Source organism: Sinocyclocheilus rhinocerous, unplaced genomic scaffold (genome assembly GCF_001515625.1).
Source record: "Sinocyclocheilus rhinocerous isolate Xijiao unplaced genomic scaffold, SAMN03320098_v1.1 scaffold542, whole genome shotgun sequence".
In the NCBI taxonomy this organism is placed as follows: Eukaryota; Metazoa; Chordata; class Actinopteri; order Cypriniformes; family Cyprinidae; genus Sinocyclocheilus; species Sinocyclocheilus rhinocerous.
This window is the reverse complement of record NW_015638928.1, coordinates 836,852-853,346: the sequence shown is the minus strand read 5'-3', so window position 1 is coordinate 853,346 and position 16,495 is coordinate 836,852. Positions and strand designations below refer to the sequence as shown.

The 16,495-nt window shown below is 38.9% G+C and overlaps 1 protein-coding gene across 2 annotated transcripts in view; it reads left to right on the top strand.

Moving 5' to 3' along the window:
* The first annotated feature begins 2,849 nt into the window (after window positions 1-2,849).
* LOC107750033 (transcription cofactor vestigial-like protein 4) overlaps window positions 2,850-16,495 on the top strand; it is a 27,894-nt gene continuing 14,248 nt past the window's right edge. Inside the window, exons 1-2 of one of the 2 annotated variants that reach the window (XM_016565284.1) lie at window positions 2,850-2,950; window positions 3,564-3,640. In XM_016565284.1, the coding sequence (XP_016420770.1) occupies window positions 3,577-3,640 (64 nt within the window). In that variant the 5' untranslated portion in view covers window positions 2,850-2,950; window positions 3,564-3,576. Of the gene's footprint in view, window positions 2,951-3,563; window positions 3,641-11,263; window positions 11,615-16,495 lie in introns of those variants that run through there. The other variant, XM_016565283.1, reaches the window with a different exon arrangement.

Below are 16,495 nucleotides of genomic sequence, written 5' to 3'. Positions count from 1 at the left end.
GTTCGCATGTGTACCGAACAAATACAGCATTTTTTTTTTTTTTTTTTCAGGAAATTCAGACAATAAATGCCATTTTGACAGTCTTTGTGGCATAAACGCCTCAGTTCTGACAGCAGCGAGGAGCTCGAGATGCGTGATCATCCCGTCATCTTTATTACTAGTTTTAACGTGAAATATAGCCTACATCTCATCCCTCACGTAATCGCTCCATTAGCGTTTCAACCACGGAAAGACGTCATTAAAACAGCTTGTAAACAAAAATAACATTTCATTTAGCTCTGCAGCTCGTTATGAGTCCCTTGTTTGTCCTGAACTGTTAAACTGTCTGCTGTTCTTCAGGAAAACCCTTCAGCTCCCACTAATTCTTTGGTTTTCCAGCATTTTTGTGTATTTGAACCCTTTCCAACAATGACTGTCTGATTTTGAGATGCATCTTTTCACACTGAGGACAACTGAGGGACTCGTATGCAGCTATTACAGAAGGTTCAGACGCTCACTGATGCTCCAGAAGATAAAACCATGCATTAAGAGACGGGGGTGAAAACTTTTGAACAGAAATTTCCAAATCAGTTTGGGCGAATGCAAACAACTTATTATTAGACCAACATCCCGCAAGGAAAGAAAACATTCAAACATTCAATCAAGACATATTTCGCTATTGTAAGTTAATGCTTTTAATGATCTTAAATTTTTTTTTTTAAAACATAAAAAAAAATCTAACTTCCAGCATATTCTTAAACTTGGACCTTATTATTGAAGTACAAATGTAACATTTTTTATTGAAAAATATGCATTTTCATTCATTAATAGGCTATAATGGTTGCAATAAAAGTTTAGTTCAAAAATGTGAGTGCCATTGCCATTTGTAAGCTATGTAAGCTATGTAATTTCACAGTATTTAAAATGACTACACTAGACCTACTTGTGCAGTCACTATTCTATAATGCTACAATTTACTCAGGCCGATGACATTTTTTTGTATGACATTAAAATAATTTTTGAATGATTGTACATAAATAGGTTAAGCAAAACAAATGTGATGATTTCTGAGAACTTTTTAACTGCAGGCAGACATACATTACAGTACAAACATTTTGAGCGTCCCTCATTCTGTCCCTTATTTCCTTAAAAAAAAATACAACTGTCCCTCATTTTCCATTTCTGAAGTTAATTCAGATAAAATAATTTTACATCAAAACGAAAGCTCTAGAAAAATACAATGAACTACAAGGCTGTAGAGAACAGTGCACTATTGCAGACGTGTATACTGAGGTTTTAATTACATTACTTTAATACATTCAGTTGTGAACTAAAGTGGGCCGGTCTAAGGCATGAAACTCCGGCCCTGAGCGCAAGCTAGAGATTACGAGCTATAAAGTGTTAAATATGCATATTATTATAACAAAAATGCACTAGTTCACTTCAGAAATCCATTATTAACCCCTCGGAGCGGTGTGGAGCACTGTTTATGATGGATTTACGCACTTTTTTGGACTTGAAGATCTCAACAGCCATTCACTGCCATTATAAAGCTTGGAAGAGCCAGGACGTTTGTTAATATAACTCCGAATGCATTCGTCTGAAAGAAGAAAGTCACGTACACCAAGGATGCCTTGAGGGTGAGTAAGTCATGGGCTAATTTTCATTTCATTTTTTGGTGAACTATCCCTTTAAGAGCTGCTGGGCTGATCTTCTCAACACATTACAATGCATTTACAGTTACAGTAGAGAGTCTTGATTGATTTAAAAAGTGTTTCTGATGTGCATCTCTCAATCACTGTGAGAAATCTCTCAAGATTCTTGGTAGAGTTTGGAAGTAAGTAACATAAGGTGAAATGACCACTTCTATACATAATATGATATTTGATGATATCCATTCAGAATGCATTGCATCATTTAATGACTTTTCAAAATGATAGCATGACTATTTAATAGATCATATTAAAAACTGTGAAATGAATCAGAGATGATCACTACAGTGTTCTACAACACTCAGATTGTCTCTCTCTTGATATAATCATTGTCTTAGCTGTCCTCAAAGCATAACTCAATAATAGATTGTAAAATATAAACTTCAGAAATGTTGACATTCTGTATGCCTTGACAAAAAGAAGAAAAAAGAAACAGTTTTACAAGTCTTTAAAATGGAGTCAATTTGATCACAATGCAAGGCAAATGCATTACATAATCAGGCTTTTAAATATTATTATTAATATTATTTTTCTTTTCCTTTTTGAGGTCACATTAATAGCAACACCAACAAACTGAAAATGTAATGCACGTGTGATGTGCTTTATATGATTATTGCATCAATGCTCTAAACTTTACTTTGCTAGGGCTGAAATCTTTGGTACTTTTGCTTTTATTTTGTAGTTTAAAATGCTGTTTCTTCCCAGAATCACTTTTGGCATTTTCTGAATTGTGATTTTGCAGAAATGCATTTCTATATTGATTGCAGGTTTATTAGTGAGTTGCTGGACTGCTGTTGAAGCCCTTTCCGCAGGTAAACCAGCATGACTGAGCACAATACCTCACAATACCTGTTTTATCCTCCCACAGTGAGTATTTATTGACAGTCAATGTATTAAACTAATGACTGAAGCAGTGCGCATGATTCATTCTCATTCTCTAATGTTCCTGAGAAAATGCCAATAAACGTCTCCAAGTACTTCTGTAAAGTGTATTTGTTTACTGGCGGACTTCCTCTTCACGCTGTACCTGTTGCAATGATGTGACGTCACTCCCTCATTAGCATAATGTATGCTGATCTCACTCCGCCGACCTCGACCAATCAGAATTCGCGACTCTCATCACCTGCTAGGAAGAGCATTCCATCATTCCAAGCATTCTTCCCCAGGCAGCGCTGGATTTATCGCTCTCTGGGGCTTTCTGCGCGAGATATTTCGTCGGCTTTGTGATTGGGGAGATTTCAAAGTGGCGCTTCAAGGCGGTATGTACTGTACACGACTTCAAACCGCCTGTTTTTAACATATACCACACTACATGTGTAAGAAAGAGTGATTATGCGTGTGTTTTATGATCATTGCTGTAGTAAAAGTCAAAGAGCTCCAGCGTCTTAAAGCAGCGGGTGAAGACAGCACTTGTTACAATATAACATTTCCCGCGGTATTATTTACTGAATATGGAGTTTCATGACACTAAGCGACCGCTTTAATAAGTAACGCTAGTAAATGAGTTGGTCGTGTTTAACACGCGGCGACGCAACTGAAACGCAACGCGTGCGCTTTACTCTAGCGTCGCGTCGCGTCCGCAAGCGCTTGAACTCACTGCGACTACTTTCTGAGTTCGGAAACCGCGCGTTAAAGTCGTTTGCGCTGCAGTGAAAGTTGTGCTGCGTCTCTCAGCTGTGGGAAGCGCTTCAGGGATTGTTCTGGAAATGCAAGAGAAAACATGACATGAACCCGATTATGGCCAAGGCTTTCCCAGAGCTTACAGATTTCGCATGCTTCTGGATGCACAGCGCGAACGAACCTTCAGTTCACGTGTGGATGATCGGATCTGTCTGTGAACCGAGTTTAATGGTCTGATTTTCCCATGCTCAGGGTCTGACCCAGGATGGAAACGCCTTTAGATGTTTTGTCGAGAGCAGCATCTTTAGTGCACCAGGACGACGAGAAACGTGAGTTTACGAAGTACTGCTTTTCAGACCAGATGTTGTTTGTGTTGCATTCCTGTAGCTCAACACCAAGAACACCCATGGGTTCTGAAAGCTGCATAAATGAGCTTTCCATTGATGTATGGTTTGTTAGGATAGGACAATATTTGGCTGAGATACAACTATTTGTAAATCTGGAATCTGAGGGTGCAAAAAAATCTAAATATTGAGAAAATCATCTTTAAAGTTGTTCAAATGAAGTTCTTAGCAATGCATATTACTAATCAAAAATTAAGTTTTGATATATTAACGGTAGGAAATTTACAAAATATCTTCATGGAACATGATCTTTACTTAATATCCTAATGATTTTTGGCATGAAAGAAAAATTTATAATTTTGACCCATACAATGTATTGTTGGCTATTGCTACAAATATACCCCAGCGACTTAACACTGCTTTTGTGCTGCAGGGTCACATATCTTCTCTACATTCCTCCTCCGTGTAGAGAGTCGTTGTATTTCCATAAGTGAGGCTCATGGCTTCCGTCTGTGTTTGTCCTGCCTGCATTGCATCTTTGATCATTTATGTACATGAGAAATGCCTTCACATGATGCCCTTCGCTGCAGCTGCTTTCAGCTTAATGAACTGACATATGATATCCGAGCGCAGGAGTGTTATGAAACTTTGAAAAGAGCCGTGCCGTTTGCTGTCACATGTCCCGTTTACTCCGGCCAGGCCACACAGTCGCTCCCTGGGCTGCCGTGTTTTCCATCAGAAATTCCTGCTTAGATTAAACACCAACAAATCCTGCTCAACAGGCATTGAGCGCTATTGCAATTCATTGTGCAGTATATCTACATGCTGCAGCGGCCCGTTCCGTGTGGCTCTGCTGGGCTTGTATTGACAAAGCAGGATTTGGTTACAAGTACAAAATGTGGTTTGCAAGCAATGCACTTTTCTCCTAAACATCTTCAGAGCTGCAGTGTGTAACTGGAAACAGCAAACTGAACTGCCATCGGTCAAGCGATCAGATGGAGCAATGCTCCACACACTAGGGCTGCACGATTATGACAAAAATCATAATTGTCGATTATTCTCTTGAAATTGTAATTGCGATTGTTAATTACGATTATCACAATTTACATTGAATGATGTTTATACCATTGTTTGATGCAACTGCATGCCGCATTTTTATATGAAAATAAACAAGCTGAAATCACTCACTGAAAAACCTTTAGTGCTTTTCTATAGTATTAAGCCTCAAATGTCAAATATACTTCGGATTGGTTTCTTTAAATTATAAAAAAAGTAAAAATATGAATGGTATTATAATGTTATACTAAAATTAAAATAATGGGGAAAACCCTTAAGATAACATGTAATAAGAAAAAAACATCTAAAGCGTGCAGAATAACATAAGTGGACTTTGAACGATTAATTGCCGCTTTCAACGATTACGTAATTGTGGCGTCTATAATTGTAATCGCGATTAGAAATTCGATTAATTGTGCAGCCCTAGCTTCCATAGCTTCACAGGGTTTGAATTTGATGAAAATGTCCTCAAACATTGAATGGCCTGAGGGTGTTTCTTCATCAGGTTTGTAGAAATGTAGCACTGCATCAGTGTCTCAGCAACGGATGCTCTGCAGTGAATGGGTGCCGTCAGAATGAGAGTCCAAACAGCTGATAAAAACATCACAATAATCCACTAAGAACTAACCACGCGTGACTTTTCCAACAGGATTACGTAATGTGTGAAGAAGCGCATCGCAGAGCTAGAGAAAGCCCAGCATTTGTGGTTAAAAAGTGCTTAAATCTTTTTTTTTTCTTCACAAAATGAGCGATCATTTCACTAGATAAGGCCCTTATTCCTCAGCTGGGAAGTGGACTTATCCTTTAAGCAATGGCTTACTTGTGTGTAGGCTGAAAGTAACATAGAATAATGAGGTTTTGACTTTAGGTCACTGGAGTTTACTCCTAAAAGCAGAACTTTCCTCTAACGCCTCCTGAGCTGTTTGCGAGTCTGAACTGAAGGGAAACTGGGTCATGATGTTCTCGCATGGGAGTGTATGTGCATCTGGAGGAGCTTGGGACTGTTTCTTCCTCCCCCTGCTGTGCTTTTGTTTTGCGGGGGGCTGATGTCATGTCGTTGTGCTTGTGTGTGTGTGTGTGTGTGTGTGTGTGTCTTTGTCCCCTCACAATGAGTCTGACCTGTTTTCACAATTGAGCTGCTCGTTTGCATTTACTGCAGGCCTATGGAATGGTTCTCACTGCTGGAACTCTTTAAGAGAGAGAGATTGACTTCAGCCAGACTCATGCGTTTACACGCTACAGCAGTGCAACGGCTGGTTTCATTCGATGCGAGAGCACAATTACACAGAAGGTGTGGTTCTCTTTGTCAGGTTACGGCTTGCATTAGGTTCCTCTAACATCAGCGCACAAACAGATCCTGCTCATGCTGTTCTAATCTGTTAAAGTAATGCGCTCTCTCAAGGCGAGTAATGCAGTCTTCTAGAAAGACTCCATTTGTACATTTTGTTGTTGAGCGCAGCAGTCGAGCACCAAAATCTGAAAGTTCTCATTCAGAAATGATTTTTAGTAATAACCATTTAAATACAAACCTAATGTGCTTCTGAATCGGTGTGATTTTTCACATTCATTAAAGAGTTCAGGAGTTCAGGAGCCAAATTGCTGGTGAAGAACTACATTACCCATGTTCTTAGAGAGAGATCCACCAATCAGATGCATTGCTTTTATCACATAAATCATGACAAAAGAACTCATTAAAACAAAGGACAATGAGTCAGTCACTTTACCTACACTCTCTAATCACTCTCAAACGTGCTTTACACTACTGTTCAAGTTTGGGGTCAGTAAGATTAAAAATTTTTTTTTTTAAAGAAACATACTTTTATTAACCCTCTACCGCACGCATTATGATAGACCTATAGAAAAAAATATTTGAATCTTTTTCTTTTCTAAGAATGGCTTAACTTGAAGTGCTGTAAAAAAAAATTGGGAAAAAAACATTATTTTAAGGTACTTTATGATATGTTGCCATACGGCAACAGCACAGAAATACATTACAGTTTAACAGATATTCACATAGAAAACAGCTGTTTTAAACTGAAATAATATTTCTCAATATTACTGTATTGTAGGTGTGGGTAATGTATGCAAAAAATTCATGATATGCTTACTTATGGTTGATAATGATAAAGCACAATATGCACACGTGGAATTATAAAAAAAAAAAAAAAAAAAATCGAATAATTCTTCCTCTTCGTGGAGGATTGATATTTCTATGTTATTGTTCTGAGGAATGGCCAAACACACGAGCGGAGTTAATAATTACTCTGTGGTTGTGTTGTTGAAGCTGTGAGGATCTGCTGCTGCTGCGTTATGTCACGAGTAATAACATGCAAATATTTCTAATTCTTTATCGCTTTCTGCTTCTAATTAATGAAAGCATTTTTTTAATTGATCTTGCCCTAGCAACCACCCACAACACCCTAGCAACTGCATTAAACGCACTGAAACCCCTCAACACTGACACACAGCACTAACAGCAAACGGTGTAGTTTGTCATTGATTTGTCGTGTGTGTGTTCATAGAGCGAGCCGTTAGTTTGTCAAGAGCTCAATGAAACACATCTTCCCATTCCTGAACAAAACATTCATGCTGTCTGTGTTTGATTATTAATGCCTTCTCACGTCAGAGTAACCGATAAGAGCTTTAATAATCCTTACGAATATATGTCAGTCAGCACATGAGGTTGAAACATGAGCGTCTAATGATAACAACAGAGCGTTTTCACTGGTTTTGTGTCGGCAAGCATCTCCTCGAGGGCTCTTGGGGTCGTTTGAGCAGCACACGTGTGTGAACCCGGCCTTTTGGCTCAGAGGTCAGAGGTCACTGAAGTCTGTTGTTGCGGCACACAAGCTGTTGTCCTGACGGATTCCAGAAAGAAAAGACTAGCAGTGAGGGGAAATATATATAGACTGCAGGAATAAAAGAAGTGCAAGGTCTGTGCTCCTCTCTGATTTCATTATGATAGAAAACATCACTAGTAGAGCTGATATATCACTATATATGAAAAACAACAATAAATCCATGATATCCATAACAAACTTTCTAAATAGGAGCTACTGGATATTAAAGCCTACATCTAGCTGATCTCCACAGCTGCTCTGAGAGTCACTTCACCAGTTATCATTTGATGAAATCAGTTTTATTTTTATGTTTCTGGATGAAGTACAAATGTATTATTGGTGATAATCAAATGAGAGCATTAAAACAATGTAATTGATCTTTTAAAATGTAATCAGATTAGTTTTGAATATATTTCTTGGCAAGCAAAGTCCTGAAATCACAGGGCCCTAATAAATCTATAAACACAGAATTTGGGAAAGAAACTGCTTTACTGGTTGTATTGCATTGCAAAAAAAATAGCTGTAGAAATAAACTGTAATATATTCTGTCAAGTAATTCTTGCCTTCACTCACTCGTTTAATCTGCGAGGAACATCCCACTCGTGAACTCAGTCAGTTATGTGAATGAAAACAGTTGAGAAAGAAATCATATGTGTATCATTATATTAGACTGGTGCATCGGGTCTTAAAGGGACAGCGGCCTGTAAATACCTGCTGCTGTCTGTCAGTAATGTTAATCAAACAACAAAACTCAGCTTTAACAGATTATTCTATATTTCATTTATACAGTGAACACTGTGCAGTGTTATTTTACACTTATTACATTTCTGTACCGAATACTAATGCAATAGTTGACCTTATTTTATTATATTTATGTTTGCTTGTAATTTGTGCATTTGTTATTTGTTGTACTGACTGTTCATGTGTGTTTTTACCATAAACTTGTATGTATTTGACAGTTTAAGTGCAATAAGACGTGAAAGAGAACTTAGTTTAGTACTCGCAGGCCGTGTGACAGCCGCTTTCTGTGCTTTGGATGCGCTCAGAAAAGCCTATATCAGATCTTTAAACTGATATGGCTTTAAAACGCATGATTTCAGCACGATAGACATGATAATCAGAATCAAACAGATGTTTTTAGCAGAGTATCTGAGATACCAGCTGTAATGGCGCAGCTCTATTCTGGAAAAGGGGGCGGGGAGCAGCAGCTCATTTGCATTTAAAGAGACATGCACTAAACAGCGTGTTTCTGCTTCCACTCAAAATAGGCATTTTCAAAATGATATAATAAACGATCTGTGGGGTATTTTGAGCTGAAACTTCACAGACACATTCTGGGGACACGTGAGACTTGGATTACGTCTTGTAAAAAGGGGCAGGATGGGTCTCCTTTAAGTAATAAATGGAAAGCAAAGTTACATTGATATAAAATGTTTTCTTTTCTTGCTGATCTGAAAAGTGATCTGATCCGTGACTCAAAAACCACAATATGATCTGAACCGCGAGTTTTGTGATCCATTGAACCGCTACTCGTCCAGATTGTCAAAGTGAGATGCTGTGGGCGTTTTGAATAGATCACTAGTTAACTGGCACTCCTGCGGTTAACCAGCGGCTTCTTGTCTGCTGCTTCACCACATCAATGCTTCCACCGTGATTATCAAACTCAATGCTTTATTCAGTGATGGCTACAAAAATCATGTGGAATCCATTCTAAGTGTCGTTTAAAAATGTTAATTTTTTGATCGCCAAAAATAAGGTCAGTCATTTCAGCATAGGCCTTTAGTTTAAAACAATCTGAGGCGCTTGTATTCAGTCAAGCATATAATCTATATTACATATTGGATTTTTAAGTAGCTAATATTTAAACTTGTGAAGTTAATTTGTTAATCGCGGTCCAGACAGGTGTACAGCATAGATACAGACACAATTACATTCTGTCAGATCACATTTGAAAATATGCAAATATAGTTGCACTAAAATTACCATGAGAAAGCGTTTGGATTTGTGCAGCACAAACAACTGACATGTTTATTCCCATCATGCTTGAAATGATTGCTGTTGAACTATTAGTAAAGCAGAGCTGCCCGTGTTTCTTGTGCTGTAATTTATGCACTAACATCTGGTCTGGTCACACTTTAGTTTGGGGACCAATTTTCACTAATAACTATTAACTACGATTTTTACTTTATGAAACTCCTAAGTTGCTGCTTATTAATAGTTAAGGTAGTAGTTAAGTTATGTATGGGGTGGATGAAGGGATCTAAAATATGCTCATGCAGAATATTACATTGATATGTGCTTTATAAGTATTAAAGGGGTCATATGATGCGATTTGAGTTTTCCTTTCTCTTTGGAGTGTTACAAGCTGATTGTGAATGGATAAGATCCCTAAAGTTGCAGAGACTAAAGTCTCAAACCCAAAGAGATATTCTTTATACACCAAATACACAAAATAATGTTCTTTTTAGCAACATCATATGACCCCTTTAATACTTAAACTGCAATTAAAACCAAAGCTGGAAATATAAAAATGAAAGCTTATATTAAATATTAACGAACACTGTAATGGTGTATATAATACACACAAATAGCACAAATATATCTTTGTGTGATTGGTTTGCTGTTTGAAGGCTAGTTTAAGAACAAAGAAACAGGAGCCATAGTTTCCCCTTTTGAGCATGATATGGTTATTATTCTGATAACGAATTGAACTGACTACAGCGCTGTCTAGGTTTTACTCATTTAGCACCAGTCCCGTTTAACTGTGAGTTTAGCTGCTTAGCTTCTGTTTTCAGCTCAGTTTAAGTAATCTGGCCTTATAAAAGCCAGTTCCTCTTCCTCTTCACACACACACACACACACTACACACTACTCTCACACACACTCACACTCACTCACTCACTCACTCACTCACTCTCACTCTCTCTCTCACACACACTCACTCTCTCTCTCACACACACTCACACTCAGAGCTGGATGTGGACACCAGCAGAGGGCAGCAGAGTGTCACTACCAATCACAGTAGTTAGCATTAGCTCTGGAGATTAATAGTACATTAAAGAATATGCTTTGTTGTTTAAAAGTAGTAGTAGTAGTAATAATAATAATAATAATAATATGTTGCTTTTATTCTTGTCAATAGCATATTTATCACTGTATAGTACCAAAAAATGCGCCTTAAAATGACAATATTGTTCATTTAAAATGTAACAGTGGATCCCTAAAGAGTCACTTTTAGGAAATGTTTGACTATATCTAACCAGGATACATTGTCCCGCGCAGATCTGAGACACTTTTATTAGTTTACGAGAGATAATATGTAAACTAGTAAAAGTGTCTCAGATCTCAGTATCATTACAAATGACAAGACGAAGATGTTAATTGTTAATATTTTACAACAATTAACATCTTCGTCTTGTTGTCATTTGTAATGACTAGTAAACATGGCTTTTCGTATTTAACATTTGGAACTGGTATAGAATGCAGTATAATTAGTGGTCACTACTGGGGTAGCTGTTTCCAAAAAGTGAAAACGTCTCTCCATACTTAGTTAACTTTTCGTTGTTTTGCACATTTTCTTCTCCTCCCCATTGCAAGCATCGATTCCCATGCGTTTGGGAGGGGGAACTCTCGCGGGATTTCGCATGCGTTTGTGAGGGGAAGTCTAGCGGGATTTGGCGTGAGGCGGCGCGCGCTGGTCTCAGAGCGATCACTGGCTGCGTGTCAGTGCAGTCGACTTACAGCGGGCTGTGAGGAGAACTGGCGCCACCCTTTTGTCCCTAAATACAACTCTTTTCATACGCTAAAACTTCTTAAAGTTTCTTTAAACTCGCGCTCGAGTACTTCTACTCGCATGGTTCTCGAGGAGGTCGGGTTAAACTAGTTATTTTCGCTCTGTTTTAAGTTAAAGGCTGGGCCTTTACTCGCGCTCCTGACGAGAGAAAAAAAGAAGCTGCTCTTTCTGCGATTAAAAGTCCATAAATGCTTTTTACCAAAATGGACCTGTTGAATTACCAGTACTTGGACAAGATGAACAACAACATTGGCATCCTGTGCTACGAAGGTAAAAAACAAACTCTTACTTTCTCGCTCTTGAATTAATGAAATGAAATAGTTGTCGGTGAAAATAACGGACGCCGGTGACGTCATCGCGCCTCTGCACTTTTCGCGATCTTTCCGCGAGCGCGGCGATCCTCTCGATTTGTTTACTTCTAACGTAGATGTTTACTTAAAATGACTAGTTTCAAAATAATGACCGAAGAAGTTCGGAGTTCGTGTTCAATCATGTTACAGCTCGAGAGAGAGAGAGAGAGAAAAGTGTTGTTGCTAACTTCTGTACAGTTTTTGTGTACTACTGGATGACATGCTAAACCCAGCGTTTAGCTGTAATTATGCATTCTGTTTCTAAGAGCTCATTAATGAGTGAATACACGGAATTTTCGTAATGTTTAAATAGACTAGTGAAGGCTAAAAGTGTGGTAAAAAATGGTAAACAATTGAAGAGTTCAGATGAAAAAACCTCCAAGTGCCAGATGAGTAACGTTATTTTTCTCGGGCTCCTATGTGTAGGTTCAGTATTAAAGTGAAATTACTGAACCTAAACATAGGAGCCTGAGAAAAATGCTCATCTTAGAAGAATATTTCAAATGGCACTTAGAGGCTTTTGCATCTGAACTCTAAAGTTACAGAACCAACGATAAACACTGATTCATTGAGTTTTTTTAATGTTAATATTTCTGCCTTTATATTCACTTGTATGTGAATTAAAAGTTGTAAAGTGCAGAACGAGTGTCAGAAATAGTTTTAGGAATATTACATTCAGGAAAGATAATTTTAATCATATTAAATATACTTCAGTGGTAGTATTATTTGAAGCAGCTGCAGCCCATGCTTTCAGAAGTGTGCATGAGAAATGTGTGTTTATGTGTAGCATTTACTGCCCTTCTCTCTGTTGTGCCTGACCTTATGAAGCCTCAGTATTGTGCTTCATTGTGTTTGGCTGCGGTTTGGTGTTATCTCGAGCGTCATGTGCTGTGGAAGAGCTCTGGATTGAGTAGAAAGCAGGTAAATTGTTCTGCATCAAGTCACATGTCAAGAGAGCAGAAATGCGATACAGGCCTCCTGTAGACCCGGCCGTGATATATGAAGTGATGATTTGTTGTGATTTACTAAATGACATTTACTCTATGACTGCGATTATAGTTTGTTCTGTAAAAAGATGCAGGTTGTCAAATTGCTGAACGTCTCGATCTGTTTTTGGTCTTTCAGAGTGATTAACATCAGCCTCCACTGCAGTTTTAGTTTTAGGCCCAACTTGTGTTGTGTTGTTTTTTTTGTGGTATTCTGATGTTTGCTTCATAACCTGTGATGACGATACTCCCTCTGTTTATGCCTGTGAGTGACGCCGAAGGCTGCGTCTTCCTTGGCCAGTGACTCCTCTGTGTTTCCAGATAACTCTTCAAAACAGTGTGTGGAGAAACTCCAGCAGCCGTGCATGTGTGTGTGACTGGCGTGTCTCTCCTCGAGCGGATGTCGGGCTGCTTTGACCCGCTGGAACGCTCTCCATCAGCCGGTCATGTGACCCGGTGACAGTGGATGGAAATACACAATCACAGCCGGGTTTTGCTCGCTGTTGCACGGCTGCCACTTCAGCTATTTATAATGCGTGCCAGAGAATTTCCTGAGCACATGGCTAATCTATTACAGCTTCTGCGAGCCGAGCATCATTCCTTAAAATAGCTCTGTTTCTGCATCACTTCTTCGGGTCAGAACGTGCACGGCGCGGTTCTCCGGTGAAAGACCTCGCTCGCTCTACTGAACTTTACTTTACGCTTTATCAGGAACGGAATGAACGCCGCCTTTCAAAGGTCGCAGACAAGCTTTCTTATCTTTATGTTCATTGTTCTTCACACCAAAGATGATTTTGAGGACTCTTTTACCATGGGCTGAGAAGACTATAAAACTGAAAGTTGATAGAATGCTGTCTTGTGGGAATTGGATGAATTTTAGAAGTTTATTGTACACCATGTTGACTTGAAAATGTGAAAACAGAAATGTTTATCCACTGACACTAGGGGAAATAAGCACTTCTTATAATAGTGCAATATTACCAGTAATCTCAATAGTAGACCTCGCCTGAAGAATATTTCTACCATGTCATTGACTGACTATCATTTGGGTTTCGTGGCGTGATTGCAGGTATATCAGGCGTGTTCAGGAGGAAAGCGTGGCCTGCTCCGCTCTTCTGCTCACCAGCTGAGCTCAAATTGAAGCAGGCCTGAAGCACTGACTGTCATCTTTCCTGCTGAACAAAGGCTAAAAACAGCTGCTGGCAGCAGAAAGATAAGACCCCCGCTGAAGCCATACCTGTGCAGCTCAGTCGCCTCTCTGCTTGAAGAGAGACAGAGTTCCCTCTCTGTGTGCATGAGGGACATGCTGTCTGCTGCTCACAGAAGATCAGATTTCAGACACTAAAGCAAAGAGGCCATTGTTCTGCAAGTATGAAATTAGGGGTTTGTTTCTTTTACTGCATGTTTGCCAAGAAGTTGCAAAAGTGTCATTTGCATCAGAGGTTGTGTGTTATTTTGATGTTCTGTGAATGTAGGTGGGCTCACATCTGTAACTCAATCCCGTTCTAGCTTGACGTTTGAAGTCTCCAGTAGTAGGGGCAGACTTTGATCACTTACGCTCATAATGACACTCTTTCAATAGATCAAACATTGGCTAGATCTCTTCTAACGCTGATAGTCATCTTTTATGACTCCTGCAGTTCCCAACAAAGGTTGCTGTGAGGTTGTAACACGCTTTAAACGTCCAAGAAAACACAGACTCGCTGAAGTGTGAAATTCAACAAGTAGGCTGAAGGAAGCGCCGTTCTCCAGTTGATGTCTTTTCTTCAGGTGTTCATATGTGAATGGTGTGTGTGTGTCAAGCAGAAGTTCTGCTGAGAGAAAGTCATGGCAGAGATACGTTTTCCCTGAGGAAGATGGGTAAGTTAGTGTTTCATAAACTAACTTTGATTTCAGTCCCCTTTGAGTTGAACACTTCTCGCAATCTAACTTTAGAGCAAAACCATTAACGTGAGTGTCCTCTGAGACGTCTGGAGTCAGGAATGTCTAGCTACATTCACTCTGGTCTTTGGTTCTTCCGTGTGAACACAAACTGAAGCCGAAGTGCTGCAAAAATGAACATTTCTGCGATTGATCACAATAAGTATGTGTAACTGGTGATAGTTATTGTGTGGCTATTTGGCCAGGAGAAGGAGAAAATTTGTTTACGTGTGAAGACAAAATGAACTAAGTTTAGCTGTGCTGTGATGCAGTTATTTACAGGAGGACAGTGCAGTCTGAGTATCTGTAGTACATGATCTCACAGACCTGCCTGTGTGTGTGAATGAAATGCTGAACATGGGAAAACCGTGGCAGTATGAATGAACAAAAGCATGCAGCTCTCCCAGAAATTTTCTAATATATCTGTGTGAAGGGAGCTTCTGTGCTTTTTAAAAAAAATAACTACAAGCCTTTTCCCTGATTTGATTTTCGACCAGTCAGATACAGAAACACTAGCTGCTTACTACATGAATCTATTTGACATTTGTAATGATTGAGAGATTGCATACAGTCTTTGCATTTCACCAAATCACAAGCATTATGTGTATGCCATTCTTAGGTGATAAATTTGGCATCAGATTATTATTATTAAAAAACTAATAATAAATTATTTTATCTAGCCAGGAGACATAAAATTTATCAAAAGTCAAAGTAGAAACACTGATAATGTTGCAAAAGATTTCTATTTCAAATAAATGTTGTTCTTTTAAACTTTCTATTTACAAAATATCACAGTTTCCACAAAAATATTCAGCAGCACAGCTGTTTTCAACATTGATAATAATCAGAAATGTTTCTTGAGCAGCAAAGCAGCATATTAGAATGATTTCTGAAGATCATGTGACACTGAAGACTGGAGTAATGATGCTGAAAATACAGCTGCGCATCACAGAAATAAATTACAGTTTAACATAGTTTTGGTCAGCATTAAGGCCTTATGCATCTGGCAATGCTGCCATGCAAAGGCAAAATAGATTGATTTGGCTCAAAAGTGATCAGATTTAGTGTGGAAATGTCCTATAATACTGTAAAGCTGCTTTGACACAATCTGTATTGTTAAAAGCGCTATATTAATAAAGGTGACTTTATTTTACTCTGTTTGAAGCCATTTTCAGTATTAATGACGTTACAACATTTTCACTTTATAGTGCAGAACAGACACTCCCACCTTTGTAACTAGTAACTGCAGACACATCAGTGCGTTGAATGACAGTTGATAAATGTAACTCAAGCACTATTTGAACAGTAATTGTTTCTCAGGTTTCAAAGCCATTTTTGGATTACTGTTCTTGTATACTCTTTTCTCCTCATTGATGTAGGTTCAATTGGATGGCAGTGAAGTCATCAGCTTTCACCTGTAAATACTGAAGACCTCCTCTGATCACATCATCAGGGCTCGACAATAAGGACTGCCCGATGGCCCGGGGCCGGCGTGAAAGACGTTCTGGACAGTAGACGGATTTGTCACTTGCCCAATCGGGCCACTGCAGCGTCGTCGTAGGCTAGTCTAGTATGCAGAGTTTTGGTTCATGCATTTTTGTGGTGCATGCGCGAAAGGAAACCAAGACGGCAGAAAGCAGCATCTAGGGCTGCACGATTAATCGAATGCGATTGTCATGCACATCTTGTCAGTAAAGCCGGTTCTGTGATTAGTAGTAAATCTCCATCACCTGCTTTCAGATGGAGCAGCATTTACTACACAGAGCCGTAGTTCTCTGACAAGCTACGCAAAAAAATTGCAGACGATATAATCGTACGATTATAAAATCGTTCACAATAATGACAGCTGTTTGTGTAGCTTCTCAGTGAACTACGGCTCTGTGTAGTAAATGCTG